Source organism: Heterocephalus glaber, unplaced genomic scaffold, assembly GCF_053883595.1.
Source record: "Heterocephalus glaber isolate CG9 unplaced genomic scaffold, H.glaber_assembly_v1.0 deba00000901, whole genome shotgun sequence".
In the NCBI taxonomy this organism is placed as follows: Eukaryota; Metazoa; Chordata; class Mammalia; order Rodentia; family Bathyergidae; genus Heterocephalus; species Heterocephalus glaber.
In genome coordinates, this window is record NW_028258171.1 from 14,187,728 (window position 1) to 14,204,188 (window position 16,461).

General features: G+C 38.0%; 1 protein-coding gene across 6 annotated transcripts in view; it reads right to left on the reverse strand.

Annotated features, from left to right (window-relative positions):
- Nucleotides 1-16,461, reverse strand: part of Fermt2 (FERM domain containing kindlin 2) — a 79,791-nt gene that overhangs the window by 23,604 nt on the left and 39,726 nt on the right. For all 6 annotated transcript variants that reach the window (XM_087207991.1, XM_087207990.1, XM_087207989.1 and 3 more), the window contains exon 4: nucleotides 1,239-1,373. In XM_087207991.1, the coding sequence (XP_087064117.1) occupies nucleotides 1,239-1,373 (135 nt within the window). The remainder of the gene's footprint in view (nucleotides 1-1,238; nucleotides 1,374-16,461) is intronic.

Below are 16,461 nucleotides of genomic sequence, written 5' to 3' on the forward strand. Positions count from 1 at the left end.
CAACCCAACCTCTGAGGGCAGGCCCCTGTCCATCCTGACAACTGTGCCTCTGGTCAACTGGCCTCAGAGGCTTCCAGGACCCTCACCTTGGGTTCTGTAATTTGGTGGGATGGCGCAGAGAACTCAGGGAAACAGTTTACTTTCCAGTCTACCAGTTTATCACAAAATGATGCAACTGAGGAACAGCCAGATTGAAGGGAGGCACAGGGCCAGTGATGTGGAAGTCCACAGCACTTCCTCGTCCTCGCAGCGCCTCCCCTCATCAGCAGCCTGGAGGTGTCTGAGTCCCATCCTTCCGGACTAGGGAGGTGGAACCACACGGGCATGCCATAGCTGTGGGCACTGCACACACACTGCTGTCACCACCGTCCTCCCTCTCCCAGAGTTTAAACAGGCAGCAATGAACCAAATCATTACAGTAGTTCAGACATTTGCTGGAAGGACTCATCCTAAACAATGGATTTATAAATGGATAACCAATGGGAATGTGGGGAACCAATGTTCAGACTGCGTACACATCCAGGATTAAAGCACCATGAAACCTATCTAATTAACCACTTAGGCTACCCAACAGACATTATCTACACAACTGATGTATGCCATATGCCGAGTTAGGTCCGGTGCGAAAAGGTGAGAGAATCCCTTCTGTAGGAAGCCCACACTTCGGGGACAAAATGCAGTACAATATCAAACACAGAAAAGTCTGATGACTTACGACAGCAGGATACCTAATCAGGTTGGGAGGTAACTGGTGGGAATCTGAGAAAGCTTTTCAAAGCAGAGAACCTTAAGGAAAAATACGTATGGAGGAAAAATGGCATGTGCAAAGCATAAAGAAGGTTTTATGTGATTAAATAAGGTTTCAAGTAATAATGTACTTACTAAATAGTGGTGGTTTGTATGCTTTATATCCTAAAAAGCTTCCAATCTCTGCCAACCAAAGAAGTGACCTATAATAGAACTATTCCTTTTGACTCCCAGAGCAAGAAAACAGACTTCCTCTTCACTGATTTCACAATTAACACCTAATGTGTCGATCTGCACATGACAGAAACTAATAGTATTGATAGTAATTCTACGGGTGAGGAAAGGTACTTGAGTGTTGTTTGTTTTTTAGCTTGACCACTTTCCCGACCTGCACAATCCATTCTCCCTCTACCAAAAGACAAAAACACACAATCTGGGGTTTTCGTGTTCAGCCCCTTGCATAGCAGCCCCTTGCTTGTTCAAAGTCTCACCTGATCCAGGAGTGATAAGAGGCCCCTCTAATTCAAGCGCTTCATCTTCAGACTGGTCATCTAACTTTTTCTTTTTTTTCTTTGTTGGATCTCTGGGTTTTTTTAAGAGAGAAAGTTCTTCAGGGTGTCTAATATCTGTTAAAATAAGCAAACAAAAATTTAAACATTTTACACTTAATCTATTTCAAGACATGAATTTGTAATTTCCTTCTGTGTCTGTTGAATTCTGCCAGATGCTGATTCCATGTTGATGTATGCCACTTAAAAAATACAGCAAAGCCCAAAACAAAGAAAACCAACTATCAAAAGTACCCTTTTCATTAATATCTAATAAATGTAATGACCCTGAAGTACAGAGATAACCAAGGTACAAAAAAAAAATATTAGAGCCTTTATTTATATATTTATTTTTACCTAAAAGTTGAAGAAATGATGCTAATGTCACAGTAGCGCTCATTTATCTGTGTGTCATAAAGCACAGGTAACAGTAAATGTAGTGATACTTCTCCAACTTTAACTGATTCAAACTTTTCTGCCTTGTAGTGAGCGGCTACGAGTTTCTGTATATTTATTTACATTTGTTCCCCTCTTGCAATTGATTTTCATTTGAGGAATCTGAAAAGAGGTAAAATGGTTAAATGAAAAAGACAAAAGAGGGGCCGGGGATTTAGCTTAGTGGTTCCACCGCCTGCCTCGCAAGCGCAAGGTCCTGAGGAGTTCGATCCCCGGTACCAAAAAAAAAAAGACAAAAGAAATTAAAGATGACCCTAACAAAAATATTTTTACATATTACACTACATATATTATGCATTACATTTATGCATTGTAAAATTCAGTTCTGTTAAGAAGTCAGTTCTCCCCAAATTGAGCTAAAGAGTCAATGGGATCCCAAACTTCCAGCTTTTTTTAAAAAATAGAATCTGACAAGTAGATTTAAGTGTAGAAATGAGAACAATCCTAGAAAAGTCAAAGTAATCTAAGAGGAACAGTGCTGGAGGACTTGCACTAGCTGATTTAAATGTAAGACACTGCAAAGCTACAGCAGTAGAGCCACTGAAGTTACTGGCTAGGTAAGACACAAAGGTGAATGAATGGAAGAGAAGCTCACAAAGCAGACCTGGAGACAGGTACTAATTTCTGACAAAAGTGCCGTGACAATTTAAGGGGAAAGCAAACCTTTTTGTAAGTATTACTGCACAAGAGATTCACACAGTTTTTAAAAGAAACATTAACCCTTACCTAGCTCAATATGCAAAGAAAAATTCTAAATGGGTTATAAGCGTAACTATAACAGCTAAAACAATAAAACTAGAAAAAATCAAGCAAAGATTCCTTACACAAAAACAGAAACCATAAAAACTTGTCCTTTATTAAAAAAAAAAAAGAAAGAAAAAACCAACCTGCTCTATGAAACATAGTCAGTTTATCCTTCTTTATGGCACAGTAGTACTCCACTGTGTATAAATACCACACTATCTATTCATCTGATGGGCATACAGACCACTTTCAAGATTTAGCTATTATGAATTTTGGTGCTATAAATATGGGCATGCATGTATCACTGTGATATGACATCTTTAACTCCTGTGAGAAGATACTTCGGAGGGAACAGCTGAGTGGAATGGAATTTCTTGTTTTAGTTTTTTCTGCAATCCCTGGACTGATTTCCATCCATCCTGAGTGGCTGTACCGGTTAATATTCCCAACAACAATGAAGGCTCCCCCACCCCGCCCAGCCTCACCAGCCTGTGCTGTTATCTGATTTCCTTATGACAGCTGTTCTTCCTGGAGTCAGATGGAATGTCAGGGTTGTTTTAGAGTTAGTGTTAGGGTGAGGCTTCTCTTTGGTGTGTCTGAAGGGACACACCCCATCCACACCATCGCTTGCTTCTCCTGTGCCCTGGGGCCACCACGAAGTCAGGTCAGGGCTCTGCACTCAACAGGGCTAGCAAGCGTGGAGGGCAGAGTGTACACACAGTCTGGACGCTGCATGGAGGTAGCCACCTCTCCAGCAGTGCAGCTGCTCAGGACAGAGCACAGTTTAATATCTAAGGTTTTTTTTTGGTACCGGGGATCAAACTCAGAACCTTGCACTTTTGAGGCAGATGCAGTACCATTGAGCTAAATTCCCGGCCCCCAGAGCACAATTTAAAATGGACTGTTTACTTCTAGAATTTTCCACTTAGTATTTTCAGACTACAGTTGACAGTAGGTAACCAAAACCTTGAAAAGTAAAACCACAGATGAGGAGTCTATTGTAATGATTTTTTTCTTTATAAAAAATAAATAATCATGGTAGGAAATTTGGAAATAATGAAGTATAAATAAGTCATTTATAAATATTTCTCAATACTGGAATGATTATACAAATAATCACATAATAACTACACAAATATACTGCTGTGCAAAATAAAATTTTATATATACTGTGTAAAAATATAATCATTCTAGTTCTAAGTGCATTATAAATAACATTTTTTACAAATGCCTATGTATATCTTTTTTACACTGTATTTCCTTAGAATTCCTTAGAGTGGAATTACTGATCAAAGGGTTATAATAATTTTTTTAAAAAGGAGAGCAAGACTGGAATGTTTTTTTAAAAAACTGCTTATTTGAAAAATTGTTTTATCTTGTTTTAGTTTACATTTTTGATTGGTAGCGATGTACATCTTCTCATGTGTTTTTTGATTATTTACATGTACTTGCTTCCTTTGCTCATCTTTCAGACGTCTTAAAATCAAAGTGAATTTGCATGTCAAAATCAACAAAGTAGCAATTACTCTAAATCAGTTTCTTTTTCCTTTTAAAAAAAATTTACTTTTTATGCATCACCTCATGCCTAAATGAGAAATCCAAGGAAATCATCTTAATAACTATATGAGACTTTTGATTTTCTGTTATTTGAATGTTAGTATTAGGAATATTAAATTTTGTTTAGTTCTGTATTTTACAGGTTATTTTCTGAAACTTGAAAATGGAATTAACTGAAAGCTATCCTGAACCAATAGGTGAATTATTAATAATTATTAATTAATAATCTAGGGTAAGTCTATCTTAAGTACTAAATAGCAGAAATCACCTTAAAAATAAACACTTGCTTCATAAATTGTCATTTTCTTAAAAGCTTCCAGAATATGATTTCCTCTTCAACTTAAAAATTATGCGTTTTTTTTCAGCTAAAGTCACACAATTAAAAATCAACAACTTCCTTCATGTTTGTATATTCAATATAAAAAGCTAACCTTCTTATCTTTAAATTTGATTTGGGGGGTTTGATGCATTAGCACTAATTTGTATGACTGGCTACATTCAGAAACTTAGAAGGTATTTCAAGTATATCTTTTGAGCCGTATTTACTTAATACAGTTGAATCATTATCTACACCTAGGCTGTGTGTGTGGACTGAATCCAAGATCTTCCCACTGAGCTACATCCCAGGCCTTTTCTTATTTTTTATTTTGAGATAGGGTCTCACTAAGTCACTTAAGTGTCAGCTGCTAAGCCTAAACTGCTCAGGTTGGGTTTAAACTGGCAATCCTCTCGTCTCAGCTTTCCAGAGTGCTGGGTGGCTTGTGCCACCATGTCTGACTTAGATTGGGTTTTTTTACTCTTCTCAGTCAGGCAATTTATTTGACATACCCAATTTAACAGGTACAAACATTGATCCATTCTTATTATCTAAGCATAACATCCTATAATTATAAGATATAGGAAACAACTTTAATATTTTCCCACATATAAGAGGGAGTGGGGTGGGGAAGGAAATGCAATAGAGACTTAGGCAAATGTTTTCAGAAGCCTGGAAGGTGATTTTCTGTGTGTTCTTCACGCTACCAGCAGCTGGCCAAGGAGTGCAGAATTTCTTTAATTAAGGCAGCAATGATGATGGCATTTTGCCTTAAGCTCTCTTGTAGCTTCTGTTCATCCTTTTAGTCCTTATTTACACTTTCAGTTTCTCACGCTAGAGAAACTTTTTGGTATTTATACATGTGTGTCCTATTTACTTCACTTAAGAGTATCGCCTCAATGTGCATCCATTTAGCGATAAAAGTCTCTAATTTCTCATTCTTTATGGCTGAGTAGTACTCCATTTTATTTTAAAAAAACACATTTTCTTTATCCAGTCTCCAGTTGATGGGCATCTGGGCTATTTCCAAGCTTTAGCTATTACAAATTGTGCTGCTATGAACATGGGTGCACATATATCACTGTGGTATGATTCTTTTAATTCTTTGGGGAAGATACCCAGCAGGGGAACAGCTGGGTCAAATGGGACTTCCAGTCCTAGTTCTTTGAGGTATCCCCATACTGATTTCCACAGTGGTTGCACCAGTCTACACTCCCACCAGCAGTGGAGCAGGGTTCCTCTTTCCCCACAGCCTGGCCAGCATTTGTTATTGAATGAATTCTTGATAGCAGCCATTCTTTCTGGGGTGAGGTGGAATCTCAGTGTTGTTTTCATCTGCATCTCTCGAATGACCCGTGATGTTGAACATTTCTTCATATGTTTATTTGCTATTTCTACTTCTTTGTCTGAGAAATGTCTGTTCATTTCAGTTGCCCATTTTTGGATTGGGTCTTTAAATTTGGGAGGTCTGCGTTTTTTAAGTTCTTTATATATTCTAGCTAGTAGACCTTTGTCTGAGGAACTGCTGGTGAAAATTTTTTCCCACATTGTGGGTTGTCTCTTCACACTGCTGGTGGTTTCTCTTGCTGTGCAGAAGATTTTTAATAAGAACAGATCCCACTTGTTGATTTTTATCACATAAAATCAATATATGGAACATTGTTCAAATTTCTAGAAAACACTTCTCTCTACAAGTATCTTCAAAATCTGTGAGCAGTTTACTAGAAGGCCACATAAAATATTTCTTTTTTTTTACTTCTACTGCAAATTTTCTAATCCAGATTAGGCTTTCCATTTTCTGACTGAGAAGTCCAAGTTCAAAAGCAAGAAAATGCACCGAAACAACAACTACAGGATACAAAATGGAAAAAATGCTTTCTTCAAGCATGCCCAGTAATTTCTGGGTATTTTGAAAATCAGTTGTCATAGCATTCCTACAAACAAAACTGTAGCACTGTTCTAAGATGAAGTGCTCAATATTGCTGCCATTATGACATGGAACCGCAGATGTGGCTTTTACATGATTTAATTCATTTTTTAGCACTGCTTCAAGAAGATTACCTACATGTTCTTTTTCTTCTTTCATATCCATAACTACGCAATAGATTGCTTTTATTTATTTATTTATTTTGTACCAGGGATTGAACTCAGGACCTTGTGCTTAGGAGGCAGATGGCAGCACCACTGAGCTATATCCCCAGCCCTATAATGGTTTTTTAAAGGAACAAGATCTGATGCACTAAGAGACCTAATGATTTATGAATTACACTTTTAATGTTCAGCATACCCTTGGCTTTAAATGCCATGTCTAACATACTGGGAGAAAGGAAAGGCATTAGACAATCCCAAACATTTGGTAATCAATACTTCGGTATTAAGTGGGGACAGAGGGGTGGTGGTGGGAATCTCTCTCTCTCTACCCATTTATTCTTCCTAAGTCAATTATGTGAAAAATCTAGAAAGGGGCCGGGGATTTAGCTCAGTGGTTCAGGCGCCTGCCTCGCAAGCACAAGGTCCCGAGTTCGATCCCTGGTACCAAAAAAAAAAAAAATCTAGAAAGTTCTAAAGGCTATAAAAACACCCATGCCTGAGAGATAGGACATGCTTGCATCACAACTGACCACACATATGTCCAGTGGGGCAGGGGACAATAAGCATGACTAATGTGAAAAGTATTTGCTTTCGAGATCAGACAAAATCGGATACATTCAGGGTGGTATGGCCATAGACCGTGATAAGTATTTGCAAAAGTTTCTACAAGGGGCCTGAGAATCACTGCTCTACACGATTTATATATTGAGATTTGTGTTCCTAGGACATTTCCTGTCCAGTTTACAAATCAGTTATTAAGTAACTAGAAGAATGAACACCATTAACTAGCTTTTCAGTTAGGCCTAAGTAGATGAAACAGTTCTTACCTCATGGGCTGCACCCGTGAGAACTGCTTGTGAAGTCAATAACAACAATAACAACAACAATAAAATACATGCTTGGGACCCCCCCACATATTCTCGGGGCTGGAGGCAGCTTGTTGTATAAAAGTTCTGCAGGTAATTCCAATTCCAGCTTCTTAAGTGATAACTAGTAGGATAGGGGAGGGAAAAGTGACATTATTCTAATGGTGTGCAGTCCTATATTGGAACTGGGCAGTCAATGGGGACATATGAGTGTGAATAAAATAGTAACAAATAGTAAAAAGTAACAAAAACCATCCATTCTAGATATTATTTCACTGATGCAGGAATTTATATCTTACTGATTTACTCTATGCCTTGTATCAAGAAGGAATGAAATCAGAATCACACATGTAAGAATGGGACCAGAGAACACCAGATTAAGATTTATACTAAAATAAATATACCTTAGAGGATTGTGATATATGAAAACTTTAAATGTATTTATCAAATATAATACTACTTCATTTATGTCAAGTATTCAAGTTCAATAATAAAACAAGATACCATTTATAATACCAGTGTTCCTGAACCTCTTTATTATCAGAAGTTATACTATAAAACAGTGACATTTAATGTTCATTACAATATAATATCAAGAAGACTAGTTTACATGGATTACATAAATATTATATATATCAAGAACAATGGGGGTTAGAAACTGAGACAGACTTGATTTACAGAATTCTTAGGGAAAATAATCGTCTTAGTTTTTAAAAATCATGAAAGTTTCTGATTAAACAATTATATTAAATCTGTACATTTATTTTCATTCCAAAGTCACAAAAAGGGGGAGGAGGGCATAAACCTGCTAGAGTTTTAAAAGGAGGTGGAGGGAGAAAATATTCAAAAAGAAATGCGAGAAAAATTTTACCACACAGAAGCCAGATGCAAGAATAGTAAATGGCTTAGCAATGTGGATAAATATGGGTAGGAGACACCAACAGAATCACTGGTTCACTGTACCAAACATCAAGCATCAGGAAGCACTGAAAACAGACCCTACAACAGATGCAAGAAACATAGTAGGCCTCAGTAACCCTTTCCTGCTCTGGTACTGGGTTAAAGTAACCTAACCTACCTTTTGGATCCTTTAGAGAAGAACAGGAACAGTCCTACAGAAAAGACATTTTAGACACCAACATTTGAAAAAGCTTGCTCAATGTCTAAATATGGGGAGGGGACAGAAGATGTTAGAGACCAAACAAAAAGAAAAAAACCAGGGCCGGGGATTTAGCTCAGTGGTTCCACTGCATGCCTCACAAGCGCGCAAGGTCCCAAGTTCGATCCCTGGTGAAAGAAAGGAAAGAAAGGAAGAAAGAAAGAAAGAAAAGCACCAGGAATGTAACTTATTGGTAGAATCTGTGCACAACACATAACAGAACAAAACAAAACAAAAAACACTGAAAGGACAGACAAGTAAGGAGAAACAGAGTGTAGAGAACAAAAAATATCTTTAATTAAAAGCATTAAGTCAATGGCATCCATGAAAAGATGAATAAGATAAGCAACCAGAACATAAACATGAATGTGTCTCCATTTCATTGATTTTCACTTGTCTGTTGAAGTGTAACTTACAAAGCCTACAAATTTCAAATGTTTCTGACATACCTGTGCAACAAACATCCAGATAAAAACATAAAACATTGAAAATTTTAGTCTGATAGCCATAATTTTAAAATCTAAGAGATTCAAAGTTAGGGAAGATGATCAATCCAAGAAGAGTATCTAAAAGCAAAGAGAAAAGAAAAGAAAAAAGGGGAGGAAATCGCCAAGTAAACAATGTAAGAAAACTTCACACAAACATAGGAAATATAGTGGTACCTCAGTTCATGAGCTTAATTCTCTCTACAACTCTGGTTGGAGAATTCATTCTATCATTCTGTTTGCCACCGAACTGCAAGCGCTATACCCCTTGGTCACGACCAGTAATCCACCTACTGTAGAGGCTAACACAGGAAGATCACAAGTTCAAGGTCAACTTACTGAGACTCTGCCTCAAAAAATTTTTTAAAAGGGCTGGGGACACTGCTGAGCACTCACTCGATCGGAAGCCTCAAGCACTCCAGGACAATGGGTGAAAATAGGGCACATTAACCAGGGCACATCGCCACAAGATTTCAAAATAGCAGGGAGAAGACCTTCACAGTTCCGAGAGAAAAAGCAGTCCACAGAGGTGCAGACAAGAGTCAACAACACTATAAGGACTATTAACAGCAACACTGAAGCTAAGAGACAACTGAACAATGACTTCCGAATTCTAAGGGGAAAAATAATTTCTGATCCAATAATTCTATCAAAGGGCAGACTAAAAGTTTCAAATATAATGTCTCAGAAGTTTCTATTTCAATCATCTTTTTCATACAACACTGATGGAGGACATATCTCTCCCAAATAAAGGAGTAAAACAACCCAGAAGAAAATAGAGACCAGGTATTAGGGAATGTTTTCTTTGGACAACAATGAAGGTAGGTCCTATAGCAGCAACTATACAGGTGCACCCAACTGGAGGAGGACAAGGGAAGGGCTCAGAATGACGGGAGGGGAGGAGAGTGATTATTATCTGATAGTGTATCTGACCATGTTGAAAAAGACAGAAGAGAAAGTAGAAGAATCAGCAACACATGCAACTTGAAAAGGAAGCAAATGATAAACCAAAAGCCGTAAGAGGCAGGAAAGGTCAAAGTATATATGTTTGGCTCAGCAAGTAAAATTAGTTACCGTGTTAAAATAATATAAACATAGGGCCAGGGATTTCACTCAGTGGTTTCGCCGCCTGCTGCGCAAGCGCAAGGACCCGAGTTTGATCCCCGGTACCAAAAACAAAACAAAACAAAAAATAATATAAACAATGATACTGACTTAAACAAAAATTATAATAGTTATAATAAAGAAAAGGCTGAGCAAAGAGTCAAAAGACATCTAAAACTGGAATCAAGAAATAGCAATACAAGCATGTACAGCTGGCCTGTGAGATCCACATCACGGATCGAAAATATTAGAGGGAAAAAAACCTGTACTGAACATGTACCCACTTTTTTCTTATTATTCCCTAAACAATACACTGTAACAACTATTTGCACAGCATTTACATTGTATTAGGTATAGTAACCTAGAGGCAGATTTAAAGTAGAGTAAATGGGAAGATGTATGTAGGTTACATGCAACTACCACACCATTTTATATAATAGGGTGTTGAGTTTCTGCAGAGTTTGGTGTCCGCAAGGGGCCCTGGAACCAATCTCCAACAGACAGAATAGGACAACTGTATTGAGAAATATGGAAATAAAAGTCAGAAACATTAAGAGTATGAAATGGTAGAGAATGTGATTAGGGACTGGGGAGAAACAGGGAAGAAAAGTGGTTTTGTGCTCTAAGTCTTTTTTACGTTGTTAATTCTTCATTTACTGTTTTGATTTAAAAAATTCAAAATCTTCTGCTTATTGTATAAGGAGTACATCAAAAGCAGCAAGAGTGGATACAAGAGACCACTTAGGAGGCTGCCGGAACAACCTAGGGGAGCAATGACGTCAGTACAGGTACAGACTACTAGTGTAGTACAGGTAATGGAGATAGACATGTGAGAAGATCCAACATAGGTCTTGGCGGCCAAGTAAACATTTTCGAGGTGAGACGCAGGGCGAGGAAGAGGGTGGTGCTGGGGGTGACCCCATGTTTCTGGCATGTGCGTCTGGACAGCAGAGCCTTTCCCTGTTATGGAGACTACTGAAGGGTGGGGAAGGAGGTGCAGAGATCTGCACAGGAATATCACAAACTTAGCTCTGGACATGTTCAGTTGGAAACTTCAGTGAAGGAAACAGTTGTTACTATAAACAATTCTTCCATGAGCAAACAAAGGCTTTCTAAAAAATACACAAAGCTAATAGAAAACCTAGAATAAATTAAGAACAGGAAGCTTCAACTAAAATGGAGTAATAGGGGCTTGGATTTACCTTTCTGCTTTACTTCAATAGTAAGGAATAAAGGAAAAGAAAGATTTTCAAATGCTAGGCAACAAGCACACAGGAGAAAGTGACAGCATGAACGTGGCTTTGGGTGCACCACTGACTGGCCACAGCACAGCGGCCGAGGTGGAGATGGTGCAGTGTGTGGCTGAAAAAGGGAGCCGAGCGCTCCCCAGATTCTGCGGGGCTCTTCCCTGGGGTCTGGCTGAACCCAATCTGACTTTGTGAGAGAAAACTATTCACGACTGGGAAAGAGCCAGGGCAGTGGCACACACCTGTGATCCCAGCACTCTGGGAGGCCGAGGCAAAAGGGTCCCAAATGTGAGGACAGCCTGGTCAAATTAATCCAAAAACTTAAAAGGAAGTACAGCTCAGTACAAAGGCTCTAAATCCCTAGTACTTGAGGGGGCGGGATGGGAAAGAGGGGAATGGAGGCAGAAATTACCTAGATGAAAAATCAGTAATCAAATATATTAAACTATTCTAAACGTATTCCATATGTTTAAGCAGAGTACAACAAACATAAGAGAAAAATGAGTTTTATAATAATTAAAAAACAAACCAAAATCAAACTATTAATGATGAAATTATATCTGAAATGAAAAACACACTGGCTGGGATTAATAGCAGATTAACAGAGGAAAGAGCAACAAATCCAAAGACCTAACAGACACTATATAAAATGAAGCATGAAAAAATATTGAAAAAGGGAACAGAGCATTAGTGAGTGACCTATGAAACAGTGACACAGTATGACTTACGTGAAACTGGAGTCTTACAAACAGTGAGGGTCAGGGACAGAAAAAACAAAAATTATTTGAAGAGGGCTGGGGATTTAGCTCAGTGGTTCCGCCACCTGCCTCACAAGCGCAAGGTCGTGAGTGCAATCCCTGTTAAGTCCCCCGCTCTGCCCATTTTTGTTTTGAAGAGTTAACAGTAGTCTCAAAATCTGGTGAAAACCACAGACCCACAGATCTACAAAATCAGTGAGACCAAAAGAGAATAAACTTAATGAAAACTAACAAATTCTTTAAAAACATACAGAAGAACAAACAGAAGATCAGTAACAGATTTCTCTGAAATTACACAAGACAACTAAAAGACATCAATTACTCAAGTGGGGGGAAGACTTAGAATTCTTCTCTTAGCTGCAATATCTTTCAAAAATAAAGGGAAATGGGCCAGAGATTTAGCTTAGTGGTTCTACCGCCTGCCTCGCAAGCTCAAGGTCCTGAGTTTGATCCCCAGTACCAAAAAATAAAAAAAATAAAGGAAAAAATGACACTTTTGTAGAAAAAAATGAAAGGTGAAAAACTTCATCAATTGAAGACCTGCACTTTAAATAAAATAAAATTTTAAAAGGCATATAAAATTCTTCAGGTAGAAGAAAAGGGACACCACAAGCAAAGATCCTTAAACAAGAGCACTCACAGACGGCAACTATGGGGCCGGGGATTTAGCTCAGTGGTTCAGCTGCCTGCCCCGCAAGTGCAAGGTCCCGAGTTTGATCCCCATCCCCGGTACCAAAAAAACCCAAAAATGGCAACTACGTGGGCAATTATGAAACACCAATTTCCCCATTTAAAAATACTTTAGTATTTTAGGCAGTGAATAGTAACATACTGTAAATTTTAGCACATGTAAAAGTAAAGTATAAAATACATGACAATAGCACAAAGGACAGGAAAGGTCAACTGGAGGGAAATAAAGTGGGACATTCTTTGTATTGGTTGTAGAGTTATTATTTGAAGGTGGGCTGTGAATAAGTTAAAATCATATAATGAAACTAAGAAAACAAAAGTAGAGATTGCAATTAAGTCACAGATGGAGATAGAGGTGATCATGACAAAAGCCCTCAATCCAATCCAAAGAGGGAAACAAAAAAAAATGGGATGGAAATCATAAAAATTTATCTTCATCAAAATTAAAACCTGTTCATTTGAATGAGGCAAAGTACAAACAAAGAAAATGATAAAGGATGGATAGAAAGGGACAAGGGGACAGATCTCTTGCAACAGGGAGGGGGTCCAAGGAAATAAGGGTTAGGGGTAAGGAGGAGGGGAAGGGGATTTAAAAAAAACAAGCTGTAAAATGTACATGTAACCACTCCCCAAGATGACTGTAAACTGCATGAATTGCAAACATACTAATAAAATAAAATAATTTAAAAAATTAAAACCTGCTCTTCCAAAACTGTTAATGAAAAGGTAAGCCACAGACCATGAGAAAATCTTTTCAAACATATATCCAATAAAGTTATATATCCAGAATATGCAATGAATGCTTCTAACTCAATCAGATACAACCTAATTTAAGGGGAGGGGCAAATAATTCAAACTTAGCTGAGGACGTCAATCACATGAAAGGATGCTTAACATCACTGTCTTCGGGTAATGCAATTGGAAGCCCAAAGGAGATATATCACCTCACATCTACTACAATACTAAAAACTGAAAGATTTCAAGTATTAGTGGTCAGAAGGCAAAGTAGTATAGACACTGGAAAAGAATTTCAATATTTCTTTAAACTTAAAATTCACTTCTCATATGACCTAGAATCCTATTCAAAGGTATTTACCCAGTCAAAGCTATATTCCCACAAACATCTGTGAGTAGATAATCACAGAGGCCCTATTTACAATACCCCAAACTGGAGAGAGTCCAAGTGCCCTGACTGGTGAATAAACAAAATACGGTATTATCCATACAACAGACTACTCAGTTAGAAGACAGAACGAACTGGTATGTAAAATAACATGAAGGTCAGAAAGTGTTCTGCTAAGTGGGAGAAGCCGTATGGAAAAGACCCCACTCTATGATTCCATTTATGTGTTATTTCAAAAAGGCAAAACTAGTCATGAAGGCAATCCGTGGCTGCTGGGACTGGAGGGAAATTTTCAGGGTGATGAAACTTTTCTTCTATTCTGGAATACAGCTATCAAAATGCATTGAATTCTACCCATTTTATCTTAAATTATACCTTAATAAACTGACCAAAAGCTAAGTGAAATTAAAAGATACTGTTTACAGAAGCCCTTAGGTACTTGCTTTAATCAAATATTTATTTAATTTTTGTTTAACCTTTGAAGTTTTTTGCTCAGTTTGACTGACAGGGGCTTGTGGCAGGGACATGTGGCAGATCTGAGACAGGCAAACTCACTGGCCACTTCTACACCCTACCCTGCATTAGTTAATTCCCATTGCTGGGACAAAATGCTCAACACCTGCAACTTAGAGGAAGAAAGTTTGTTCTGGCTCACAGTTTCGTTCACTGCGAGCCGATCTCTGGTTCTAAGGCAGAAGTGGTATGAGATACAATGCATAGCGTTGGGGACGAAGCTGCTCAACCCGGGCTGCCAGGAAGCAGAGAGAGAAGGGAGGAGCTGAGGACAAGATACACTCTCCTAGGTCAGGACCAGTGACTCACCCATGAAGTGGTCAGTGGATAATCCACTCGTGAGTATAATGTCCCCCTGATCTAATCGCCTTCCAAAAGCTCCAGCTCTGAATACATGAGACATCTGGGGGACATTTCAGATCTGCACTGTTAACAACCTTCATCTTCTCTGCTTATCTATAGTATATGGGAAGGGAAACACATACTTCCGTTTTCTAGCCCTCCCTTCAGTTAAAGATAGTCATATGATTGATCCGAGGTGGGTAAGTAAGATTCGAGGGCAGCTTAGGGAAGCTCTACTTTACTAAGGCAGGTTCGGAACAAGAGCTCCTGGACGGGGCCATGTGTGCAGAGCTCTAAGAGATGTCCTACAAACACGAGGCCAACTCAACATCATGGGGGACAGAGAGGGCCTGTCCTTGTGTGTGCACACACCAAGTAACAAATTCACTAATAAACTTCTAGTTTTTTCATATAACTTCGCGTTATGTAAAAAATTAAGCTCTTCTGTAAAGCAGTTAAGTTTGGATTTCTGTTACTTGTAAAGTAACAAGAAGCACTAAATAATTTTTAGAATTAAGAGAATGTATAATTTCTCCTTCAGGGTACAAACAGAAATAGGTAAAAGTAGTATTCTTCATTTCCTTTCTGTCTTTTCCTTTACACAGAAATCAATTTTTATTATTACTGCTAAAACCTTGCTGACAGTCCTTACATATAGCTTAACTTACCTAAATCAAATTACTTATAATTAAAATAATTTAATACAATTGAGCTTCAGTTCATCTGAGTTCTGTCCTCCTAATGCTATGCTTCTCTATCTCTACCACATACACTTACTTCTTCACAAAGGTTAGAACAGAAAGAAAGAATATGAATGAATTAGTATGTCTCATACCACTGGAAGAAAGAGCCAAATTACATGTCCTGTTAGGATAGACTGCTAACATGCTCTAAACACAGAGCATATTCTTTTTTAGTAGCTGCATATTAGCCGTCAAATTCCACTTCCTTGTAGCAAGACTCTCCACTTGTGAGGTGTACAGGCCAGAACACAAACGAAAAAGAACTCAGCATTCTTTGCCAACAGTGTCTCTTTTAAAAAGGAACAGGAAAATGCAACTAAACCTCAATTAATCATTACACAGAACTCTTCTTTCTGAAGAGTTAAATTTTAAACAAAAGGATAATTTTTACCAAATTAAAAAAAATGTAGAGAGTTGTTAACTGTTCAGCCAAATTAGACGACTTTCCTCTAAAAACAAACAGCTGGCACACCCTGCCCTTCAGGGTACCCGGTGACCTGAGGCATCCATGTTTTGGTAACAATGGGAATGTCATTTTCCTCAGTACTAATTCTACTGCTCTTCAGTAAGCAGGAACCATGGAATGGACTCCAAGAGAGTTCAATTAACTGAAATACTTGATTAGTTGGCTTGAATATTAAGTAATCTATAGTAATTAACAGGAAAAATTATTCCTGGGAATAGCTATACTATTACTTCAGTGTTCAGTTCTCAATAGTGGAAAGAAAATAAACCACTAGTGTCTCCCAATAATTGCATTTGGGAGTTGACAAACTTTTTCTATAGATAGCTGAACAGTAAATATTTTAAGATTTACAGGTCTATTCAACTCTGCTGGTGTAAAAGCAACCTTTGCAGATAATACTTAAGCACATGAGCGTGGCTGTGTGCTGATACAACTTTATGGGTGGGAATTTGAATTTCTCTAATTTTCACATCTTAAAATATTCTTTTGTTTTCCCCCAAACATTT